A 25,829-nucleotide genomic window follows, 5' to 3' on the forward strand; every position below is an offset into this window, starting at 1 on the left:
TAGACCAGCCTGACAATTTCAACTTGTATAGTAAAGTGCACAACGCCAGTCAGAGGCAGCTCAATTAACATCCTGCTCTGGCCTGCTGGTCCGCAGGGCTCGCTGCGCTGCCCGGCCTCAGGAGTGCGCGTCTGAACATGAGCACTGCTGGTCCTGCCGAGTCACTGAGAGATCAGACAGAACCGGAACCGGACGCTGTACGGAGCTTTGGGCTGGAGCATGGGCTCTGCCAGCAGGTGGAGGGAATTCACAAGACCAGACACCCTGAGAAGCAGGTGCTGAAGATCGGTCCAGGCGTGTTGAGTCACTGCCAGCCTCCCCCGTCACTCCGACCCCCTGAACACGTCCCAGTGTCACGAGTGTACAAACACACAGAACCGCGGAGCTGTTGGTACGCGAATGAGCTGAACGCAGTAAGTCAGGCAAGAGCACAATAAAAGTTAAATATGTCGGTTCTAACAGATTGCGAAGTGATTCAGTCTCACATTAAATCTGCGGCAATAAAACAAACCGCTCTGCAATCGCACCCGTTTTCATAATAACCTAATTAAAAGTTTAATGGCGCTGTTGCCATTTAATGCAAAGCAAGGAGATGAGATACGCAGAGATGAAGTCAGACGCACAAACAGGATCGCAGCACCGAGACGCTGGCTGGCGCTTGTGTACGGGACATTGCAGCACAGATTAAATTGTACCCTTACTGTGTGGCGACAGAGACACAATTCTCCCAGGAAGTGAGGCTCTTAACATCTAATTAGGCCTTCACCGACACAGACCATTGTTCTGGTTCCTGTCGCAGCTCAACCACAACCGCCCCAGACGATCTAGCGTTAGAAAGAAACCCTGAATAAACTAACAATAAACAAAACAAACCACAAAACAGCTGCAAACCAGTAGTCAGTGAAAAACTAATCTAAAACAAACAAACACAGGAGGAAGGGAAGCAGTCGAGCGTCTGGGCGAGTGTTTCCAGGCGCAGTCGCTCTGCAGACGCCGCAGCTGGTGGGGCGCAGATGTGCGGCTTCAAAAGACCCAGCAGGGCCACCGTACACGTGCCAGACTCGGATTTAACACAGAGAGAGTCGGGAGTTTTTAGGTGTTCTCGGGCGCCGTGAGCCTCGGGAAAAGCAACAGATATAAACAAAGCACAAATTCAGATGAAGGAAAGAGAAAAAGACTGGAAACTGAAAGCCGGACAACGACGACGACGAGGACAGGAACAGTGCGTTCAGGCTGAGCTCGTGCGCACGCAAGTCGTGGTGAATCCGATACACGCCTGCCTCACCTTGCACCCCCCACTTCACACGATACACCAGCACTGGCATTTCCCCCCCGAAACCCAATTATTCCTTCAGTTTACCTCTCTCTCTCTCCCACTCTCCTCGCTGACATTTCAGAAACGAGATGTTTGAGATTGGCAGTCGGCAAAATAATTGGCTTGGCCCTCTTTAGTGTTTCATTAATATCGCAGTGAACGCCAGCGGAGCAAGCGCCGAGATGAGAGGAGCCGCTAAGAAGCTCCGAGGAGGAGGAGGAGAAGAAGAAGAGAAGAGAGCGTTTACTCGTCTGTGTCTGCGTTTTACATGTATTATCCTTATTCTTAGCGGCAGAGGCTGCAGTAGTACTCGGTGTGATAGAAAATAATAAAAGCGACTGTGGTGTCGGTCTGGCAGGGTATTAAATCAACGGCGGTTCAGGAGGTGAAGGGCATTGTACTCGTTTTTAAAAGAGGACAGACAGGGCTGAGGGCATCCCTGGACTCCAATAACGGCGCACCGCTCAGAGGTACCCGCACCGGGCCACCGTAATGAATTACTCTCCACAATGTCAGGCTCAGGGGCAATTAATAGCCGACAGGGAAACGAATGCGATGGCAAAGATTAATCTGCAGCTCGAGTCCTTACGCTGTCCTGCTATGGAGCTCCAGACCGAGTACCGGTGGGGCAGCTGGGTGCTCTGAACACCGTGCCATGCAGTCCGGGTCAGTGCTGGCTGGGGGTGACATTGTCCGAACACCAAACCAAACGCACTCGAGTTCCGCTCCGTTTTGTGTAAACGCACGAGCTCATGTAGAGGAACAGCCTGGTTGAGGGTAACGCCGAGACATAACCGAGTCACACCGCATCCCTTGACACCGTTTCACATTCCTGGCACGGCCGGCCGTGCGCTGCTTTTCCAACATGTCGGGTTTGTAATTGTGCCACCACTGAAAATGACGTCTCTGAGCTGGGTTACCGGGAGGTCGTGGGGTGAACCGGGGGTCCTCTGAAGTGTGGAGTGGGAGATTCGGAGGGATTGTGCCGCAGAGCAGAGCGCCGAGCTTCACAGGCCTGAAGTTTCCCCAATTATCATTGCTCTGGGCTTTGGATCAGCCCCCAACGATCAATTATTAACCAAGCCGACCGGTTGGCAAACAGCGCACACTTATTTCGAGTCCTGCGGTTCTCTGCCTCCCAGCTCCTGGCTGGCACAAGTTTATTGACAGTAAATATCATAAATTTTCATTTCCTCAGAAGAGAGAGCCCAGCTCGAGTGAGAGGGAGCCGGTGCGTGATTTACATTCTGCATAATTAGCTGTGAATATTAACAAGGGGAGAGATAATCGGTGTTTCCTGTTTATGCGGCTGTGTGTGTGTGTGTATGTGTGCATGTACGAGTGTGAGTATGTGTGTGAATGTGTGTGTGTGCGTGTGAGTGAGAGTGTGTGTGTGTGAGTGTGTGTGTATGTGTGCGTGTACGAGTGTATGTGTGTGTGTGTGTGTGCGTGAGTGAGAGTGTGAGTGTGTGTGTGAATGTGTGTGTATGTGTGCGTGTACGAGTGTATGTGTGTGAGTATGTGTGTGTGTGTGTGTGTGTGTGTGCGTGAGTGAGAGTGTGAGTGTGTAAGAGTGTGTGTGTGTGTGTGTGTATGTGTGCGTGTACGAGTGTGAGTATGTGTGTGAATGTGTGTGTGAGTGTATGTGTGCGTGTACAAGTGTGAGTATGTATGTGAGTATGTGTGTGTGTGTGTGTGCATGAGTGAGAGTGTGTAAGAGAGAGTGTGAGTGTGCGTGTACGAGTGTGAGTATGTGTGTGTGTGTGTGTGCGTGCGTGAGTGTGTAAGAGAGAGTGTGTGTGAGTGTATGTGTGCGTGTACGAGTGTGAGTATGTGTGTGTGTTTGCATGAGTGAGAGTGTGTAAGAGTGTGAGTGTGTGTGTGTGTGTGTGTGTGCGTGTACGAGTGTGAGTGTGTGTGTGTCAGTGTCGGTGTGTGTCTGTGTGTGAGTGTGTGTCTGTGTGTGTGTCAGTGTCAGTGTGTGTCTGTGTGTGTGTGTGAGAGTGTGTGTGTGTCAGTGTCAGTGTGTGTGTGTCTGTGTGTCAGTGTGTGTGTGTGTGAGAGTGTGTGTGTGTCAGTGTCAGTGTGTGTCTGTGTGTGTGTGAGAGTGTGTGTGTGTGTGTCAGTGTGTGTCTGTGTGTGTGTGAGAGTGTGTGTGTGTCAGTGTCAGTGTGTGTGTGAGAGTGTGTGTGTGTGTCAGTGTCAGTGTGTGTGTGAGTGTGTGTGTGTCAGTGTGTGTGTGTCAGTGTCAGTGTGTGTGTGTCAGTGTCAGTGTGTGTGTGTGTCTGTGTGTGTGTCTGTGTGTGTGTCAGTGTGTGTGTGTCTGTGTGTGTGTCAGTGTCAGTGTGTGTGTGTGTGTCAGTGTCAGTGTGTGTCTCTGTATGTGTGTGTGTGTGTGTGTGTCTGTGTGTGTGTGTGTGTGTCAGTGTCAGTGTGTGTGTGTGTGTCAGTGTCAGTGTGTGTCTGTGTGTGTCAGTGTCAGTGTGTGTGTGTGTCTGTGTCTGTGTGTGTGTCAGTGTGTGTGTGTGTGTGTGTGTCTGTGTGTGTGTCAGTGTCAGTGTGTGTGTGTGTGTCAGTGTCAGTGTGTGTCTCTGTATGTGTGTGTGTGTGTGTGTGTCTGTGTCTGTGTGTGTGTGTGTGTGTCAGTGTCAGTGTGTGTGTGTGTGTCAGTGTCAGTGTGTGTCTGTGTGTGTCAGTGTCAGTGTGTGTGTGTCTGTGTGTGTGTGTGTGGAAACGTGTCATTCTCAAAGTGTTTGGGAATTACAGACACAAGTGAGGTCCTGGCTCTCACTCCAGACTCAGACATGACTCCTGCAGACCCTCTCACTCCTAATGAAGCACATAAATTAGGATTTAAATGGCACATGACTCTCTGCAGGAACATCTCACAACAGGAACCTTATTTTTTCACTTCCACACATATTTCAAACTCATGGTCCAGCGCCCACTGTGTCCGTAGTGGTTTATTTATATTTCTCCATAAATATATAAAATTACAGTATTGCCCGCCACTGCACCTCAACGTGGCATTGTGTGTAGTGTCGAGGGTCGCACGAGCTTGACTATTAAAACTATTCATAGCCAGGAACGAAAACCAGAATTAAGAACAAAAACAAAAGAAACAGAATAAAAGAAAGGGAAAGAAAATAAAGGTTCCACACGCTTTTCTTCTGGATATGAAAATCCCAAGGAGTGCGATTGTACTCCTACAGAGCTGAACCTGTATGTTTTATGCAGGTAAAAGAGAAACACTTCCAAAGCCTTCAAATGGAAACAGTCTATTCAGGCGTTTTATTTTTCATGGAGGTCAAGCACAATGTGAGACAAACTTCCCGTGGCGCAGAATATGCTGAAGGGAAAAATGCCAGAATAACTTTACATTCTTCGGGTCACTTTCGATCACAGACCTGCAGCTGGATTTCCACGCGGTATAATTATACTGTCCAGAAGCACTTAAAATAAGCACACAGACCTCAACACGTTCACTCGCCACCCAGCTCAGAACGGGCACAATAATACACAATAAATAAACAGATGACCTCCCCACAGATCCGCTTCTTTTTCAATTGTAAACGTGTGACGCAGAACAGAGGCCGCAGTAATGTGATGTTGCTCACGATAATATAATCACATGACATCCTTGGACCTTCCTGTTCTGGTGCAGATGCCCGTCCACCTGAGACCAAACTGTTTCTATTTTCTGAGAGAGACCTGGATAGTTTCCCCGCCGCAGAGAAAAGTGACGCTTCTATTTCGAGCTGCACTTCTCGCCCAGACTCGGCAGTAAGAGAGGGGTTTTGAAAAACCAAAGAGGCGTTTGAAGCTGGGAGATATGTTTTAATCATTCACTTTCTTAATGATGACACCGGATGAATTATTAATCCGCAGCCCTCCTCCGACAGCGCCGGAGCGCAGGCCTGTGCGCAGTTATTAGCTTTAGCGCAAAGCCTCTGCATTTGATCTCTGTGTAATTACAGCCCTTTTGCAAATTATATCACAGGCTTTATGTTAAATAAAAGGGCCCTGGAAGTAGAAATGTTCGCTTATCAACTCGTCCCCCCCAGGGCTTGTTTTTTTATAAAACAGGAAAGCAAATTTTATTTCATATTGATTTTTTTTAGGGGGAAAAAAGAGAAGAGGAAAAAACTTTAGTGTAACACGACTTCTGAACTGTTTCTGCTCAGCAGTTTCGCTCGGCTCCGTAGAGGCCGGTGCGGATTTGTCTAAAGTCGTTAAAATCTACAGAATTAAGTCAAAACAGTCCTTCAGTCTCAGTCCTTTGCGCTACGGACGCCTCTGGGGACGGACAGTCACTTCAATAACTTCTACGGGAGATGTCTCTCTCTCTCTGCGCGCCGGAAAATCCAACCGTAAACGGCGGCTGTTTACACAGAGGATGGCTGGCAGATGGATCAAACTAGCCTGACATACTGCGGGTGGTGGCGGAGCGATTAGGCGGCACTGTATTAAAAGAACACAACACAGACACACAACACGCACTCGCTTCACGGCGGTGCTTTCACAACGATTTGCGTTGCTTCCAAAAATCATTCCCGTATGTCAGCGAGGTAAACAGAAGCCCAATTAACCACACAGGCCGGACGCAGAGAAGGAGAAGTGGGAGAGTTGCGCTTGCCCAGGCGGTGCCGTGAACCCGCGGGCTCAGAGAAGAGGTGGTCTTCATTACCAGACAGTGATCATAAGAACATGAGAGAGTGTCCAATCAAGAGGAGCCCATTCGCCCCATCCTGCTCGTTTGGTGCCCATTAATAACTAAGTGATCAAGGATCCTATCCAGTCTGTTTTTGAATGTTCCCACATTGTCTCTTCAGCCACATCGCTGGGGAGTTTGTTCAGATTGTGATGCCTCTCTGTGTGAAGAAGTGTCTCCTGTTTTCTGTCTTGAATGCCTTGGAGCCCAATTTCCATTTGTGTCCCCGGGTGCGTGTGTCCCTGCTGATCTGGTCAATGCCTTTCATGATTTTGAAGAAGCTCGTGCCCGTCCGTGCCGCGGACAGTTCACTGATCCACCGTCTGTCCCAGCCGTTCATCCCCCTGCCAGTGATACACACCGACCGGCAAAGCGCATCATTGACCAGGGGCGCGGCGAGTGAAATTAAACCTCTTTAATCAGCCGGTTCTCTCCTCATCTGGGGAGCAGGGAGGTCGGCTGTTACGGCTCTTTATGCGGTTTGTTTATTAATATTTCAGTAATTGTCCCTTTTCCACGGGTGCAATTCCCACGCGGGATCGTTAATGAAGCGGCACAAAGGAAACGCGGAGAGACAGATAAACAAACCCGACGTGCAGAGTGACCGGACTGTGCAACACGAGATACGATCATTATTTCCCAGAGTCGTCCTGACCAGCGATGCTTTAATTAAACACTAATCAACGGAACAGAGCAACACCTGCGACTGTGAGGCTGATGGACTAGTCAAAGAAGGCCAAGCGCTGTTTTTATTTCAGCGTGTTCAGGTGCGGGGGGTGACTGGCGTGTTCAGGCACAGGGGTGAGTCTTCACTTGCCGGGTTCTCCTTTGCGTGGCTCTGCACAGATACTGGGGGGGTGGGGTGTTCACACGGTGCTATAGCCGGGAATCACCGCGTGCTGCGCTACACAGCTGACTACTGCGATCAGCTCAGACAGAGCGGAGAATCGCCAGGGAAAACCCTGGATGCTGTTTCTTCAAAGCTGCCTGAAATCCCACAAGGAAAGACATGTTCTTACAACAGCAACCCGAGCCAGAAAACCGAAAAATAAAGAAATGAGAGAAAACTCAAAACAAAGCAGAGAGACACTGTTTAGGGGAGAGAAAAAGGCTCCCGACACTCCTAATAATGAATATGTTGATAATACATGTCATAAATTCACGATATACAATAAGATTTAATGAGCAGATGGAGGTGCAGCGTTGTGTCTCGTGATCGTGCTGCGTTCTCTCTAACCCCTCTGAACCCTCTGACACCGCTGAGCCGCGTCCCGCTCCTCGTCCCTCCTGATCTGACACGGCACGGCAGCGGCTCCTTCTGCGGCTTCAGAGCAGTCGGGGAATTACTATGCTAAAATAAATAAAACACTTAATGACATAAATAAATAAAATCCAATTCAATTAACCCCACAGCTCGGCGGCGGGGTGGATAGGCTGAGAGCCGGCGAGGGGGACAGGGGGTGTGGATATTACGCAGGCGGCCCCCGGCGCAGGACGACGGGCTTTCATCTCCACAGAGGGAACGGAGCAGGGGGGCGGTCGGCGCTCTCAGGAGGAGATCAGAGACGGTGATGGGGGCCTCTGGACATGCCCTGGGGTTGCATAGTGGAGAGGTGAAGGGTCAGAGGTTATGAGGAGTGAGGAGTGATGACAGGGGGGATCTTTGGTGTGGGCTGCAGGGCATCGGCTCCACTGTGGGACAATACTGCCGCGTCTCTCTGACACGCTGGTTCAGTGCGGTCCTCAGGGCAGCCCCACACTGAAGACCCCGATCATCTGTCAACTGACTATGTTAGAGCAGGGCACCTGTGTAGGTTCCCAGGCCCGGCCCGGCCCATTCACGCACCTAGAGGGGAAGTTCAATTTCTGATGACTTATGGCAGGCTCTCACTACACGATTTCTACAATCCAACTTGATCTTGAGAACGGTGGGCAGCTCACACTTAACGACCGTTTTTCACCAAAAACCTTTAGCGTCGTGAAGGAGTCGCACTGCACGATCGCTTCAGTACAGACACACACACACTGAACGACTGATCTGAAATCCTGAGTCACAGGGATCTAGGACGCAGCCTCGAAACTCGCCAGATCTCGAACAAACACGCGTGATCCATCCAGAGAAAAGTAGACAGATGTGGACGTGGCCACTCATGAGCTCGCTGCAGTTGCCGTTTGTGTTTGTTTGGGTGGAAAAAACAAGAAAAGTGGAAAGCAAAGAGAAAGTGTGTGAAGACATGGCGGGGGAGGCGAGGGCAATAGCCTGTCTACTCTGCTGCGAGAGCTGGAGCTGAGCAACAGTCGCAGGTTACATCCCGCAGCACGACCATCGTACTCTGCGCAGACCTGGGTCAATTACAGATACTGATTGGTATTTGTATTTGAAACTATAATTTTCGCTGTATTTTGAAATAACCTCTCCTGAAAATCAAATTCATGGTTAGTCTTCCTGAGTTTTTTCTTCAGATCAGCTCAACCCTAACTGGCTGCTGCCCGTCTCTGTTTGGCGCTGATTACGCCACCCTACATGATCTGTGCCGATCGAGTCGAACATATTAAAATCGTAGCGGCTCTGACTAGCTTACGATGGGATCTGTAAGCCTGTAAGTGAGAGAAAGTGAGCAAGGAGAGAAACGTCCGCACTAGACGGCCCGTGAGCTCCTGAGGGAGGTGGTCCGTCAGCGCAGCAAACACACGACTCATCTTCAAAAGCCCACGTTCTGAGTGAGCCGCCAGGGGAGAAGCACAGATGTGGCATAAGACATGTTTCCACCTCCATGTTTGACGGTGGGGATGGTGTTCTTGGGGTCATTCCTCCTCCTCCAAACACGGCGAGTTGAGTTGATGCCAAAGAGCTCGATTTTGGTCTCATCTGCCCACAACACTTTCACCCAGTTCTCCTCTGAATCATTCAGATGTTCATTGGCAAACTTCAGACGGGCCTGTACATGTGCTTTCTTGAGCAGGGGGACCTTGCGGGCGCTGCAGGATTTCAGTCCTTCACGGTGTAGTGTGTTACCAATTGTTTTCTTGGTGACTATGGTCCCAGCTGCCTTGAGATCATTAACAAGATCCTCCCGTGTAGTTCTGGGCTGATTCCTCATCGTTCTCATGATCATTGAAACTCCACGAGGTGAGATCTTGCATGGAGACCCAGACCGAGGGAGAATGACAGTTATTTTGTGTTTCTTCCATTTGCGAATAATCACACCAACTGTTGCCACCTTCTCACCCAGCTGCTTGGCGATGGTCTTGTAGCCCATTCCAGCCTTGTGTAGGTCTACAATCTTGTCCCTGACATCCTTGGACAGCTCTTTGGTCTTGGCCATGGTGGAGAGTTTGGAATCTGATTGATTGATTGCTTCTGTGGACAGGTGTCTTTTATACAGGTAACGAGCTGAGATTAGGAGAGTCCCTTTAAGAGAGTCTCAGCTCGTTACCTGTATAAAAGACACCTGGGAGCCAGAAATCTTGCTGATTGATAGAGGATCAAATACTTATTTCCCTCATTAACATGCAAATCAATGTATAACTTTTTTGAAATGCGTTTTTCTGGATTTTTTTGTTGTTATTCTGTCTCTCACTGTTAAAATACACCTACCATTAAAATTATAGACTGATCATTTCTTTGTCAGTGGGCAAACGTACAAAATCAGCAGGAGATCAAATACTTTTTTCCCTCACTGTATCATCAATAACATGCATCTCCCTGGTCCGGCTGCAGGATCAAATGTGTATAAACACACACGCACACAGCCAAGACAACAGGTCTTCCTGGAATAACGGAGTGCCTCTTACACGAGACGCACGCAGCTGTCACTGACTCACGGAGAGACAGCAGACCGCGGTCAGCGCTGAAGGAGGAGGAGAGCATAATTAGCACTTTAAAGCCATTAAAGGGGAGCAGAGGATGCTTTATCTCTAGTCTGAACTCCTTCTCCAAGCCCTTCTCAGGTTCTCTACAACAGGGGTCCACAACAACAAGAGAGGGGCGGCAGCTCTGCGTTTCACTGAACCTCAGATTTTAATTACCTTTCCAATCAAACAATTTGCTGATCTGAAGCGACGCGCGCCCGTCTCTCCAGTCCTTCAGCCGAGGGTTTTCTGAGACCCCTATAACAGCCGCTGGGCTCTGAGGTTGTTTACCCTGCTGTAAAGACACAGGGCCACAAGGAAGAACTGTGAACTTGATTTGCCTGCCTTACTACCTACTCAGTGTGTTGGGAACAATTACCCTGTTCAAATCTGTGCACTTTTTGAGCAGAATTTTGATTAAATAAAAACTATTAGAAACAAAACAAATGGGAAAGGCTTTCACACTTCGCCAAGACCACATGCGGCACACAAAACCGCCGCCCACACATCCACACGAGTGTTTCAGAGACAGCGGCAGGCGGACGGGACGCAGCAGACGGGACAGGGCCCGATGGGAGGCGTGGGTCCTCTTGCTCTCTGGGGACCCTGTGCTGTGATGTATAATGCATCTTTTTGTTTACTTTTTTGAGAGGCACATGACACATCCAGACAGCTCAGACGAAGGGGACCAATTAAAGATCAATCGAGCATCAGTTTCAGGACACAGAGGTCACAATCCCACAGGGGACTTTGAGCACAGATGGTCTGGCATTCGTGTGGTTATAGCTACTGCCGTCAGCTGTGCCCGTCTCTTCAGCTCCCTGAGACATCTCCTGTACCGGAGCCGAGACACGATCGGACTCTGGGTCAGGACGCAGGGGAGAGTTGTGCACTTGTGTGGCAGGTTTCTCTGGGCCCTCAGATCGTGGTGTAAAGGAGTTGATTTCCTCTGGGAGCACTGGAGTACTAGGTGCTGTTCAACCGTTTACCACAATAACCGGCACGGCGGTCGGATGGAAGTCGGTCCGACCCGACTCGACCGCCTCACTGAGAGCTGCTCTGTGTTGGCTGGCATTCCCCGCGTCACTCGACTCTGCACAAACGTCCCTGTGACTTCGGGAGGTCTTTTATTAACTCAATTTCCCAGTAAGATAAGTACTACTGGCAAACCTCTCTCTCTCTCGTTTTTGTTTGTTTCATATTTTTCTTTTTGTGACATGTCAATAAATAACTGCGACGTACGAAAACAACACTCTGCAGGACTTGTGAGTAAGTTTACTTTTCAAAGCAGAAACACGCATCTGTCAGATGAGACAGGAAGCGATCGTTCCTGTAAAACAAACAACGCAATTCCCGTTCCTTAGAACAGAACAGCAGGGAAATTGGACGTGATATATATACACACACTCACACACACACACGTATACATATGTGAAATGTTTATTCATGTCGGCATTGTGTGCCGTTCCCAGCAGGTGTTAATTTTTATTTGAATTCATTGCAGCTCCTGTATTGCAGTGACTCTAAAAAGTTTGCATAAGCATTTAAATATCTATAATTCATCTTAAATAATGAACCAGTTGCACTTTCAAATGTCAAGCAGAATGGCAGTGTTTAACCCCGGCGGCCTTCCTGGGATTGGTGTAATTAAGACAAATCATCTTCTTTTTAACAGAGTCCCGGGGTTGAGAAAAGGCAGAGGCAGCAGTTTACGCGGCCGTCTGCAGCAGGCGGTCTGACACGTGGGTCACACAACATGCCAGCAACACGGGCTCCGTCGGCACACGGCAGAGCGTGGTGGAGGGGTGCAGCCGTCACGCACAGCATCGCTTAGAAAGGGAAGCACGAGCCTCCACAGCGATGCAGAAAGACGATACGAAGACGTGCCTAATGGTTTATTTGATCAATTGTTTATGGTTTATTTGTTTATTTTGTCGTCCGTTTCTCACTCTGTGGCTCCCCACGAGTGGCTTTACTCCCGGTGGGATGTTAGGCAGCATTGTGTGCGATAAGTCTGTCTCTGTGTGAGTCGAGTCTCTGCCCACGCCTGACCCCTGACCCCTGTCTCTTGACCCGCAACCACGCCGCCCCCAGAGTGAGGAGCTCTGAGGATGGGCTCGGACCCTTCCTCTCGGACCCCGACCCTCAAAACCGAACGGCCTCGGCCAGATGCATCACACAGCCGAGCGCCTCCTCTGCCGTCGGCGTCCCTCAGCGCGTCCTTCAGGAAGGCTGATTTGGTTCTTGTCGGTGAAATATTGATGATAAATGTAATAAGTCACACAAATTTGATTTTGCGCGCGGCTCCTGGAGGAGAGATTAGAGGACCTGTGCCCTCGCCGGTGCCGAGGCTACAATCAAAGGGAGAGTGGGGAGCGGGTTGGCGAGCGCCCAGGTCCAGGAGGAGGGCCGCCCCGGAGCATAGCGGCTCGATCGAGGAGCACCCCGCGCCCGGCCGAGATGGGCCTTTGAAAGCGCCGGGTGAAGACCGGCGGGGCGCTGCTGCACCGGGGAGCGGCTTTCATCCGAGTGTGAGTGTGAGCGCGAGCCGAGCAGGGAAAGAAAGCGGTTTCAAACAGAATATAAATCATTAAAGTCTACACTGCGTCGCAGGTCCCTCTCTGTCTCTGTAATAAGATAATGGAGCTGCGGCCCATTGATCCCAGCAGCTCCTGCTAACCGGATCAGACAGGCCTGCGCTGCAGCGCCGAGGGCCGCCCGGTGGAGGCGTTGGTCCTGAGATTCAGCTGCACTCCAGGGCGTCTGAGCTCTTAACGATCCGACTGAATCAGTTATTCAGATGTCTGTAACAGCTTTGTTATTTTTTAGACAGACACATCTGTGATTGTGTTTATTACTCGTTTGTTTTCCTGTGCTGTTGTAAAGTGCTTTGAGGCGACTTGTACTCATAATCAGGGCCTCCTGCCTTGTGTCCCAATCCGGTGGACAGAAAGACCCCAGTCCAGGCCGAGGAAAATGTGTCAGACTTTTGAAGACAGCGAGAGACAGAGATCCTCCAATTGATGTTCAGCTCGGCAGCAGGCAGATGACACGGGGTCGAAGGTCACGTTCACTATTCTTTTAATTACACCGCCTTCCCTGCCTGGAATTGCTAAACTTGGTCTCCAGCTCCCGTCAGGAATAAGTTAGAGAGTTCCCTGCGCTTTGATGCGAGACCCAGAGCCGTCTCTCCGTCCATCACACTTCCACACGAGGAGAATATGATGGAGAAACACATTAATCTCCTGCAGACGATGGAGAGAGGGAGCGCACGTTGACGGAGGGGGGGAGCGCACGTTGACGGAGGGGGGGAGCGCACGTTGATGGAGAGAGGGAACGCACGTTGACGGAGGGGGGGAGTGCACATTGAGGGAGAGAGGGAGCGCACGTTGACAGAGGGGGGAACGCGCGTTGACGGAGGGGGGGGCACACATTGACAGAGGGGTGGCGCACGTTGCTGGAGAGAGGGAACGCACGTTGAGGGAGAGAGGGAGCGCACGTTGACAGGGGGGGGCACACATTGACAGAGGGGTGGCGCACGTTGCTGGAGAGAGGGAGCGCACGTTGAGGGAGAGGGAGTGCACGTTGACGGAGAGAGGGAGCGCACATTGATGGAGAGAGGGAGCGCACGTTGAGGGAGAGAGGGAGCGCACGTTGAGGGAGCGCACGTTGAGGGAGAGGGAGTGCACGTTGACGGAGAGAGGGAGCGCACATTGATGGAGAGAGGGAGCGCACGTTGAGGGAGCGCACGTTGAGGGAGAGAGGGAGCGCACGTTGAGGGAGAGAGGGAGCGCACGTTGACGGAGAGAGGGAGCGCACGTTGACGGAGAGAGGGCGCACGTTGACGGAGAGAGGGAGCGCACGTTGAGGGAGCGCACGTTGAGGGAGAGAGGGAGCGCACGTTGAGGGAGAGAGGGAGCGCACGTTGACGGAGAGAGGGAGCGCACGTTGACGGAGAGAGGGAGCGCACGTTGACGGAGAGAGGGAGCGCACGTTGACGGAGAGAGGGAGCGCACGTTGACGGAGGGGGGGAGCGCACGTTGACGGAGGGGGGGAACGCACGTTGACGGAGGGGGGAGCGCACGTTGACGGAGGGGGGGAGCGCACGTTGACGGAGGGGGGGAGCGCACGTTGACGGAGGGGGGAGCGCACGTTGACGGAGGGGGGAGCGCACGTTGACGGAGGGGGGGGCACACATTGACAGAGGGGTGGCGCACGTTGCTGGAGAGAGGGAGCGCACGTTGAGGGAGAGGGAGTGCACGTTGACGGAGAGAGGGAGCGCACGTTGACGGAGAGAGGGAGCGCACGTTGACGGAGGGGGGGAGCGCACGTTGACGGAGGGGGGGAAGGCACGTTGACGGAGGGGGGGAGCGCACGTTGACGGAGGGGGGGGCACACATTGACAGAGGGGTGGCGCACGTTGATGGAGAGAGGGAACGCACGTTGACGGAGGGGGGGAGCGCACGTTGACGGAGGGGGGGAGCGCACGTTGAGGGAGAGAGGGAGCGCACGTTGACAGAGGGGGGAACGCACGTTGACGGAGGGGGGGGCACACATTGACAGAGGGGTGGCGCACGTTGATGGAGAGAGGGAACGCACGTTGACGGAGGGGGGGAGCGCACGTTGACGGAGGGGGGGAGCGCACGTTGAGGGAGAGAGGGAGCGCACGTTGACAGAGGGGGGAACGCACGTTGACGGAGGGGGGGGCACACATTGACAGAGGGGTGGCGCACGTTGATGGAGAGAGGGAACGCACGTTGACGGAGGGGGGGAGCGCACGTTGACGGAGGGGGGGAGCGCACGTTGAGGGAGAGAGGGAGCGCACGTTGACAGAGGGGGGAACGCACGTTGACGGAGGGGGGGGCACACATTGACAGAGGGGTGGCGCACGTTGATGGAGAGAGGGAACGCACGTTGACGGAGGGGGGGAACGCACGTTGACGGAGAGAGGGAATGCATCCCCAAACAAAACGACGGGGCACAATCACTCCCCCATGTCGACAGCGATCCACCCGTCCACGGAGATCTCGCGCAGGCCTTCAGGAACGAGGGAAGAGTTTCTGTGTCTAACTATTGTTTGATTGCGCTGCGGTGGAGTTTCATCCGAACAATGATGGCAGCGTTACAGGAATAAGGTGTGAACAGCAAGAGGCAGCAAAACGAAACAGGAGAACGATCCCCCGACCCGGCGCTTCTCCACTTCTCCAACTGCCAGATAGCTGCAATCCGTGCCTATCGTCTACATTTGGTGTAGCCAAGACAACAGCTTTCACAATAGGAGAGAGAGAGGGAGGGAGGGGGAGAGAGAGAGAGAGAGAGAGAGAGAGAGAGAGAGAGAGAGGGAGAGAGTATGGAGGCTAAGACAGAAGGGGGCTTTTAATATTTCATTGTTTCATCCAAAGAAAAGAATAAAATCTGAGTAATGCTCTAGTTCTTGCTAAGTTGCCGTTGTGTGTGTGATTGAAATGGCAAGAAGTATTCCCCTCTCTGCGCCTGACTGAGGAGCAGAGATGACAGGAGCAGAACGGGGACGGCTGGATCGTGCCACCAGAAGGAAAGTAAAAAGTCTCCGTCAGAACCGGCTGCCGGAGAAGATCAGGGAGAAAGCAGAGGGCGGCCGGGACACAGAGACAGTGGAGCTAACTGGGCGGAGGGGTGAATTAAACAAGTAGATTAACACTCGATGTCTAAATAATCTGAGGCAAACGCACACACAAAATAAAGACCCGGAACTAACGCTCTCTCTCCTGAGCTGTCGTAGGAGCTGCGACGCTCCGGGTCCCCGCGTGACCGATCCAGTGAGAAGAGGCGTCCGCTCTGTCCCTCCTGCTGGACTCATCTGGGCTCCCGCTCTTGACAGCTGGGCCCACAGCTCCTTCAACCCCTGAATTGCTGCTATTTGCGGCACGAAGCCACCCAGCCAGCCGGCCAGCTGTCCCTAATGCAAAAATAGCTCTGGAACTGGAAACGCGTTTGTCCGGCCTTTCGAGTCACCGTCGGCTTGGCTGCCGAGACGAAGGAAAGCAAATAAACACACACAACTAACAAACAGCTCGATCCCACTTCAGCATCACTGTCTGACCTTAGCATAAATTAAAATGAAAGGTGCTGTTTAGGCTGCGTTCAAACACTGTGCAGATTCTCCTCCAGAAACTGTATAATTCACTCACACATGGGTATGTGGAAATGAGAGTCGTGCTGATCTCTGGTCCAGGAGGCGTCTGTCCCGGGGTGACAACGGCTTCACGCCTGTAAACAAACGTCTGCCAGGAACCACAGAAACTGGAAATATAGTCATTCTACACGCGTGTCTGTGGGTGTGTCTCTCTCGCTCACTCTGTCTCTGTCTCTTTCTCCGTGTGTGTGTGTGTGTGTGTGTGTATATATATAGACGGGTGACAAAGGAAAAACCTGAATAAATGAGTGGAGGAACATAATGATGCCTCCAAACAGGTGCACTGCATGATACAATTAAGCAATTAACATCCCATCAAGCTCTGTGCATGTATACAAATGCTGAGCAGCCCAGCTGACCTCCATTTTGGATCAAGATGGCGAGAGGAAAGGATCTAAGTGACTGTGAAAGAGGGTCATTATTGGGGCACGAATGGCCGGAGCTTCAGTCACACAGACGCTCAACTGGCTCGTGTTCTGGACAAGTGGGCGAGGGCATGTGTGGGACACCAAGAGAACGGGACAGGCCTGACTGCTGGACCCTACAGTGAGGGGGTCCGGAGGCTCTGTTGTGCTGTGGGGGGCATTTTCCTGGCATGGTTTGGGTCCACTTGTCCCTTAGAGGGAAGGGTCACTGGAAATCATGACAGAGTGATTCTGAGTGATCACCTTTATCCTGTGGTGACACATTTCTCTCCTGATGGGAGTGTCTCTTCCAGGATGACAATGTCCCATCCACAGGACATGAGGGGCACTGAATGGTGTGATGAGTATGACAATGATGTGAATCATATTCTATGGCCTTCAGTCACCAGATCTCAGCCCAGCTGAGCACCTATGGGAGATTCTGGACCGACGTGTTAGACAGCGCTCTCCACCACCATCATCAAAACCCCAAATGAGGGAATATCTTTTGGAAGAATGGTGTTCATCCCTCCAGTCGAGTCCAGAGACTCTAGAATCTGTGCCAAGAGCGCTGAAGCTGTTCTGGGGCTCGTGGTGTCCAACACCTCACTAAGACACTTTGTGTGGGTTTGTCCTTTAATTTGTCACCAGTCTGTATGTATATATGATTATTATACACATGGAGAAAGAGACAGCAATTTCATTATGTTCTTTTCTTGGTTCTTTCGCCCGGGGGACTGTCCCTGTGCTTCCGCCACAGCCGTGCTTCTGTCAGTGTGTTAAGTCTGTCAAAGCGAGAGTTGAAAAGCTCAGGTGCTCAGGGTCAAGGTGTCACACCCTGGCACGGCCCGGCACCGTCTCACCGCGAGAGGCCGCCCACAGAGCGCACGCTCGGCCCCCGCAGACGGTGAAACTCACACGCCGTGTTTACATTCCCCGCTCACTGACTCTCTGTCCGGGAAAGATTACCTTCATTAACAGAAGTCATGATGACATTTCTGGTCAGCAAAACAAATTCCTTCCGATAAAGTGGCCATTACAGTGCGAAGGATGAAAGGAGGAGGGAGATGGGTATCGGCTTCATTTGTGAGGAATGCGGGGCCCCCGAGAGACGCCAGATTGATGGGCCAGAGCATTTTTCTAACTGCCGGATGGCTACACGTGACCGGAGGCACATACATGAGACGCATGGAACATGCCGGGGCACACGGGGACACGGGAACAACATTCACACGCCGATGACCAGGAACGCACCAGTGCTGACGGTCAGAAATCCTCTCGAAACAGGTTTCCACTTCACTAAGTGTCCCCCGAGCTGAAGGGTACGGCAAACCGCAGCTCGACACCCTGGTGTTCTGGTGAAACCTGCCGTATTTAATACTGCCTCTCAGCACCGAAGATGCTTTAATACAGGAGTCCAAGAGGAGAGAGTGGCTTCGCTTTGCCCCGGCAAACCCCATATTCACCAGTACTCAACGTTAAGGGCCACACTGAGAAGAGCTCCCCCCGACACAGCCGGCCCGCGCAGCAAACGGTTCACATGATTCGAGGTTTCCTGCCAAATATCATTCTGTGAAGTGCTCAGTGGTTGTGAAATCACAGCGATTATTGTGCACCATTATTGCAGAGTGGGAGTCAGAAATAATGAACTGGATTACATGCTTGGCCTGGGGTAAACCGCTCTCGCACGGCCCAGAGGAAAGTCCACTGTGAGGGACGGCGTCGGAGAGCGGATGTCGAGGAACGTTAAACCGCAGCGTCCCTCGGTTTACTGACCGCTCCGCAGGGAGCCGGGCAGCAGGTGACTCTCGGTTCAGAACGGCGGCCAGGCGGATTCAAGTGCGGTTTCCACTCTTTTTGTCTCGAGGTGCTCAGAGGTTTCTCACACGTGCTGTCCCTGTTAAATCAGGTATCTCTTCCTGCACTAGCATGCTGCTGCCATGTGGTGAGCTACTTAAAGGGGTTTTAAAACTACACCCGACTCAAGAGGATTTATTCTGGCACTTTAAATGCCTCCACTGCACTCACACTGTTAGTAACGACAGCTGTTCTGAATGACACACAACATGTGACAAGAACATGCTGTTTAGGATACAGTAAACTAGATCAACTAGTAATTATTAATCTACTATTTACATTTCTAATTGAATTCCATTAAATTACAGACTTTAATCAGCTGCCAGTGTGGATGTGGACACTAAGGGCCGATTCAACCACAGCAGGGACATCTGGAACCTGTTGGGAGTGGGGGGGGATTCTGACTCGATCATGAATTGACTGATTGATGTACTGGAGGTTATTTGTAACACATGGACACAGGGTTTAGGGATACGCAGCGCAGGTTAGAGATCCGGGAGGACATCGAATAGAGGCCAGTGTGTTTCATTATCTTACACAAGAGCTCTGGACTGGGCCCCAGGCGCGGGGGGGTGGCCCTCCTCTCTTTCTCAGACGCTGTTCTGCAATGCGGGACGCCCTCAGGGACCCGGAGCCCGGGGACAGCTGCCCTCAGGACCGGGAGGTCTTTCAGAGGTTTATATACAGTGTGTGTGTTTGTGTGCGTGTAAATATATATGATCTATTTCTGTCTCTGAGAACTTTCCCCGTCAGCCAAACCCACGCAATCGTCCCACACTACTCCGAGTGGGGAGACGCGATGATCGCACCCCAGACCCACGGGACTATCCTAGCCTCAAAACAGCATCAGCACAGGGTATGAAGTCAATTTCCTGTCCTTATGTTTGTTAACGTGATAAAATAGTCATCTGCGTGGGGTTGGAGAGGCCAGGTTGGAAGCAAAACAGAGGCTGGTGGCCAAGCTAAAGAAGGCCTTCCCCGAAAAGGCTCTGACCGCTTTTAACATGCTTCTCAAACAGGGTGGACCCTGGGGGACACCCATCAAAAGCATGTCTGAACCAAATACCAACTAGACCGGCCTGTGAGAAGAGAAGACTGCTTTACTGTTTATTCTGCATGAGGAACATTATGGATTTTATTAATCAATTAAGTCTGCGGGAGATAACGAGTCCTGGTCTCTCACAGAATTTGTATTATTATTATTATATTCCATTCAGACAATCTCTAAATCCCCCCACAGTCACTGCGCTACAGTGGGGCAAATTCCCAACACGGATTGTACACACGAAGACACGTGTTGTCATTAATCACATCATGTGTTATAAAGGACACATGACTTCAAAGCGTGTCCTTTGCATCTAACGTTTATGTTTTTAACTGATCAACGAACCCGATTTCAGTTTACAAACCTGTATATTAGTCTGTGCCCAATGGGTCCCCAATTATGTTAATGTGCCAAGATGTGCGTTTATTGTGTTCAATCACAAATCTGCACAAATGTATCAACTGAGCCTTTGACAAATATATAAGAAACACAAAAATATTAAAAGAAACACAAAAACTACAAATGTACAAGTCAATGATGCATTATGTGTGTGTGTGTGTGTTTAATTAGCAAAGCTCTAAGCTCTGCCACATCCAGCAGTAAGGCCCCATTATCCCGGCGGGATGCCCAGCTCTGGGCTCCGATACGCTCGTGTTCACACACAGCGGGACGGCCGATCGATCGCAGGTGTGAGTGTGACTCCCGAAAGACACAGCCCACCTTAACACACCCCGGCCCGGCGGGAGTTGAACAACACCTGGGAACAGCTTGTCTTTATTCTCCACAATAACAACATCTCAATGATCAAGTTAATCACATATAACATGTTATTTTACTTTACAGACAGTTGAGCGAACCTGTCGGTCTTTTTCTCTTCCCAGATCAAGTGTGTAAAGAGAGTTGTGCAGACTCCCCCGCAGGCCCCAGACGCACACGGCTCTGTTCTGGTCGGCTGCGAACCGTTTTCCGATCCTCTGATGGAATAACGCCCTTATTAACCCAAGCCCCTGTCAGGCGGCTGATCCAGCGAACCCTCGGCGTGCGATGCTTTCCGCAGCGATGGAGCTGTGCAGCAGATTTAATACTCTGCCTGTGACAGGATTCAAATGCTATCATAACACAACTCAGGCAGCAAATCTAACCCCATGTTTACATCATTTACCGCACCGAGCGGAAATCCCAGCACATCCGTGCAGCCGAGAGAAATCAATTTGTACCCGATTCCAACAACACAAATAAGATTGTGACAGCGCCGATGTAAATCCAGCGCCGCTCGCGTTACACTTTAGGAGGCCTGACATCGCCGGCAACACACAACACACTACGCACCGTCTCTGAACCGGCTGTCTCTTTGAAACCCCAGAGAGAAGCACGCTTTCAAATGAGTCTCTGCGTATGAAGAGGAATCCGAAGGAAAGGACTTTTATAAATCGCTATAACTGAGGGAGGAGGAGAAGAAGAAAATCGAGAATTTAACTCATAATACATACTATACAGAAATGAAACTAGGACCTGAACCTTTTCACCCTGGAACAGAGGAGACTACGTGGGGACTTGATCCAAGTCTTCAACATCATGAAAGGCATCGACCACATCAAACCAGAGGAGCTTTTCCAGATCAGCAGGGACACACGCACCCGGGACACAAATGGAAATTGGGCTTCAAGGCATTCAAGACAGAAAACAGGAGACACTTCTTCACACAGAGAGGCGTCACAATCTGAACAAACTCCCCAGCGATGTGGCTGAAGAGACAATTTGGGAACATTCAAAAACAGACTGGATAGGATCCTTGATCACTTAGTTATTAATGGACACCAAACGAGCACGATGGGGCGAATGGCCTCCTCTCCATTGGACACTTTCTCATGTTTTTATATCTATCGATGGAGGGACAGGGAGAAGGCAGGCCCTGCGGACAGGATGCAGGGGTGCTGGGGGGGTACCTGTGAGGTTCTTGAGGCCCAGCTGGCGCAGGCCGAAGTTGCCATCCTTGCGGTAGTTGAGGAAGATGGCCAGTGAGTATCGGTCCTCGTACAGCTTGGTGCCGCGGATGATGCGCAGGTTCTCCAGGGGTAGGTAGTCAAACTGGTTCAGAGCCACCAGCACATAGCCCGTCACCTCGCGGATCGACTGCAGAGAAAAAGAGAGAGAGAGAGAGAGAGAGAGAGAGAGAGAGAGAGAGAGAGAGAGAGAGCGAGCATTATGAAAGGGCACCTAAGCTTGTTTTCACAATAATTAGGCAGGTTACTCTGAGGTATCTCCCACAGTTACACAATGCATTTCCATCTCTTTGCCCCAGTTTTTCCACAGCTTGTGTCCTGGTTTCCTACACCTGTATCTCCCAGGCCTCTCGGTGAATTCACTGGGCTTCACATACATGTTACCGCAGGTTTTCCGTGGCGTATGACAGTCAACTCGTGTCACGAGCCACGCAGTCTCCGCTCTCGGATCAGTCAATCGGAGTTCACCGAGGGACGCAAAGCACTTGCTCACGATTAGCAAAAGTGGCTTTTATGTCTTTAATGGGTTTTGTGATTTATTTAATCCAATCGGACATTGCGTTTAAAAAAAGTCCAGTGCAAACCCGGCAGAAACACACAGACACCGCCCCCCCCGAGATATAGATTGTGGTGTCGCTGCCACTGAAGGACGTTTACACAAACAGATTTATTCCAAACGACGACGACAACTGCATTCAACAACACACTGTACAGATAGCGCCGAGTCGTTATGAAATATTAATCTCGAGGAGCGGACGCTGTGGAGCTCACGATCGGTGACAGCTGTCAACAGCAATGCATCTCATCCGGCAAAGAGAGAGAGAGAGAGAGAGAGAGAGAGAAAGCACGCATCGGCTGAGGTTCAGACCCACGGGACACATGCAGAGTTCTGTGCAGAGTTCAGGACGGAGAGATCTCTCAGGATGGAGACGCACAGTTTAGCTGCTACATGTTCCCTCTCCTCTACCGTCTTTTATTCGGTCAGGTTCGGCTAACTACGGAGAGCAGGGGAGTCCAGTTCAATCTGAGCTCTGAAGCCCGGTCGTTGGGGGCAGCTTAGCCCTGACCTGCACTACCCAGAGTGACCCCCAGTGGACCCGAGGACATGAGAGACACACGGCTGGACTCACAGACTTGACACCTGAGTATAGCTGCAGTTTGTATGAGTAGCAGACTGACAGTGCGACTGTGAGAACAGGGGGAAGAAGAGGGAGAACAAGAACAAGAGAGAGAATATCAAACCAGAGGAGCTTTTCCAGATCAGCAGGGACACACGCACCCAGGGACACAAATGGAAATTGAGCTTCAAAGCATTCAAGACAGAAAACAGGAGACACTTCTTCACACAGAGAGGCGTCACAATCTGAACAAACTCCCAGCGATGTGGCTGAAGAGACAATTTGGGAACATTCAAAAACAGACTGGATAGGATCCTTGATCACTTAGTTATTAATGGACACCAAACGAGCACGATGGGGCCAATGGCCTCTCGGCCTGCACCCACACACGCTGTCCTCAGTGGAATTGAACGGGCTTGAAAGATCACTCCTCTGCGAATGCCACTCAGAGCGACCTGAATTGAGTTGCTGCTGTTGCCAAGAACTGGGTTTGAAGTGTGTCTTTTGCAGATTGTTTAGGTTGAAGTCTCTCAGGGTGTTCAATATAGAGGGGAAATTTACTTAAAGATATTTCACATTCCTCTTTATTTAAAGATACAGTTACTGTGTACATGGACAATCTACTCGCTCTACACTTCTCAGGGCCTGCATTTCTCAGCCTAGTTCAACCTTCGCGCTGCCTCTGCCCAATATGAGCGCATCGATTACAAAGTGCTGCTACTGACATTCAGACCCAGTAGTGGGGTCTCCTGCCCTCACATCTCCGACCTCCTCACACACTGGACTCCTGGTCGTGCTCTGCGGTCCTCTTGGCTCCTGAGCTCCCAGGCTGTGGGATGTACTTCCCACTGCAAACCATGACTCTGAGTTTTTAAATGTGGCCTGCAGACTCACCCATTCCAGCGGTTGATCTTTAGCACTGTTGCCTTTGCACGCTAACTGTGCTGCGTCTCCTTGACTGTGACATGCGTTTATGTATTGTTACTCACTCGTGAAGTGCTTTGTGATATATATGCATGAAAGGCGCTATATAAAGTCAAGATTGTTATTGTGAATCTGTTTTGCGGGAAATTAATATCATTTCTAAAATAAATATAATGGATAAATAAATTAACTGTCTGACGTTTTACCAGTTAAAATGAAACCGCTGTGGACCCAACTCGATAATTACAATCCCTGGGAAATATTTTCCAGGCCAAACTGAACAGAACAAAATGTTAGTAAGCATCTCTGTGGAACACACTGTGCGCCTTAATCTTTCTCCAGCACATGGTATGAGCCACTGCCTACCTTCCCAGATAACAGAGTGAATATATAGACTTACTGCAGCAGACAGTCACTGCACACTGGTCAGAACAGTGGGATATATAGTTACTAATACATTTTGAGGCTGCTGTGTGTATGCATGACTGTGTTTGTATATAATGTGTGTGCAATTACATCACAATATAAAAAGTTCCCTGATGCCAAATCCATGACAAGTCTAATGTTTGTTTTTGGTCATTGTCCTTCCTAAGACACTGAAACGGGAACATCACTGATGTTTTCTTAACTCAAGATGCGTTGATTGCGTGTCTCAGATCCCCGCTGTGTGCGTGTGTTGCTGGTGCCGCATTTTTCACATTTCCAACAGCCCACGCGTCCGCACGGTGCCCATCGCTCCGGGGCTGTAGGTGTAGCGCTGCATTGTGCCGGTGCTCCGGGCTCTCCGTGCCGAGGGCTGGGGGTGGCTGTCGGCTGCGGTATGTCAGTGTTTACAAAAGGCCTCTCTTAATATCCAGACTCTGTGTCACTTCACTTCAAACAAAGGAGAGACTCTTGTGGCGGAGATTTTTGGGCGTGCTGCCACGCTCGAATCTGTCAGCTGAAACCTCGCCTTGAGGTGCGTTTGATATGAAACTGCATGCTTAACATCGCTTAATGTATTGGAGTTTTCCCTCGATTCTGCTGCTTTTCCCCCCCTCTCTGAATTCTCATATCTCGCTCTGTCCGCTGGGTGTAGTGCGCCGCCTTCGACTGCGCTGGTTTGGTTACACGCATCGTGTTCCGGCAATACGGACTGCAGTCAGGACACGATTACTGAAGCACGTTTATACGTTTTATTTTGTTCCTGTTATCAAAACAACCAGATATCCTGCCGGCATCCGGACCACAACGCACTGTGAGAATCGCCGGTGTGAAGTGCGTTTTGAGTCGGGGTTACGAATGATAAGAGGACAGGCCTGATGGGAGCCCACTCAGACGCCACTCCGCTCGGTTTCAGGACCTCGGAAAGGTTTTGTGCCGGATGAAATGTTAAACGCTCTTCGAACAGGTTAGCTAAAGGTCTCGGTAAAGAACAGCGTTTATAGCCCACTACAGGAAACGGCAAACGTGTTCAACAGCACAACCAAGCAGAGAGAGAAGACGGGGGAATAGAGATCTTTAGTGCTGAAATGAACCAAATAGAGGAGGTGGGGGGGAACTACACCTATTGTTCTTAATTATTGCAACACAAAATCGATGTCCATTGTAGCTCAGCTCGTTACGCAGAAAGCAATCAACAGCAGGCAGATTAGCTGTGTTTCCAGCAGACCCGGCGAGAGCTTAGCAGGGATTGTATTAAAGCGCCGGAGCCGGGGAGCCCGGCCCACCTCCCCAAGCTCCAGCGCCAGGGGAGAAGTTTGGTTGTCGATTTAAGTACTAACAGAGAGTTCAGTGATTAAACTGCACCCCCGTATGAGATGCCATTTATTGTGTCTTTATCTAGTGTAGAGGGCTTCTCTAATTCCCATAGGTCCAGTGATCTCTGGGCCTTTGGAGGGGAACCAGTTCAGACATGTAAACATCTCTGTGGCACGGGACCGTTAAAGCTGATTCCCGACACAGATAGAGACCGAGTGTCACTCACGGGTCACAAACGGCACGGCAGTCCAGTCCAGTCCAGGGCGATGTGCTCTGCGCTGCGGTTCTGACCCGCTGGTGACTGAAGTGTGTCGGAGGAGAACAAGAGGATTGATCTCCGTGAGATTCCCACCCAGGCCAGGAACCTGCGCCACTGCCTCCGTGCCGCTACACGACGTGTGTTTTATTTCATCCACAATGCTGTGTGTCACTGTTTTAATGACATACGTGTGTAGCTATCGTGTCCTACCAGTCCAGGAGCAAAACTCACGAGAAAAGTGTCATTCGTTTGCTTTTGTTTTCTTAATCCACCTCCATTTCTTTTGAAATCTTCACATCTGATCAGCCACACCTGCAGAGACAGGATTCTTTCATCTGGACTCGCTAATAAACACAATAAACACATCCAGAATTACTGATTTTATGTCCAAGCAAAGCAGGGTCGGACTAAAGTGAACACTTCTGT

The 25,829-nt window shown here is 50.8% G+C and overlaps 1 protein-coding gene across 3 annotated transcripts in view; it reads right to left on the reverse strand.

Moving 5' to 3' along the window:
• Positions 1 to 25,829, reverse strand: part of erbb4b (erb-b2 receptor tyrosine kinase 4b) — a 258,461-nt gene that overhangs the window by 94,655 nt on the left and 137,977 nt on the right. For all 3 annotated transcript variants that reach the window (XM_066687236.1, XM_066687238.1, XM_066687237.1), the window contains exon 3: positions 21,306 to 21,492. In XM_066687236.1, coding sequence (XP_066543333.1) covers positions 21,306 to 21,492 — 187 coding nt within the window. The remainder of the gene's footprint in view (positions 1 to 21,305; positions 21,493 to 25,829) is intronic.

The sequence above is a fragment of the Amia ocellicauda genome, chromosome 16 (assembly GCF_036373705.1).
Source record: "Amia ocellicauda isolate fAmiCal2 chromosome 16, fAmiCal2.hap1, whole genome shotgun sequence".
Classification (NCBI taxonomy): Eukaryota; Metazoa; Chordata; class Actinopteri; order Amiiformes; family Amiidae; genus Amia; species Amia ocellicauda.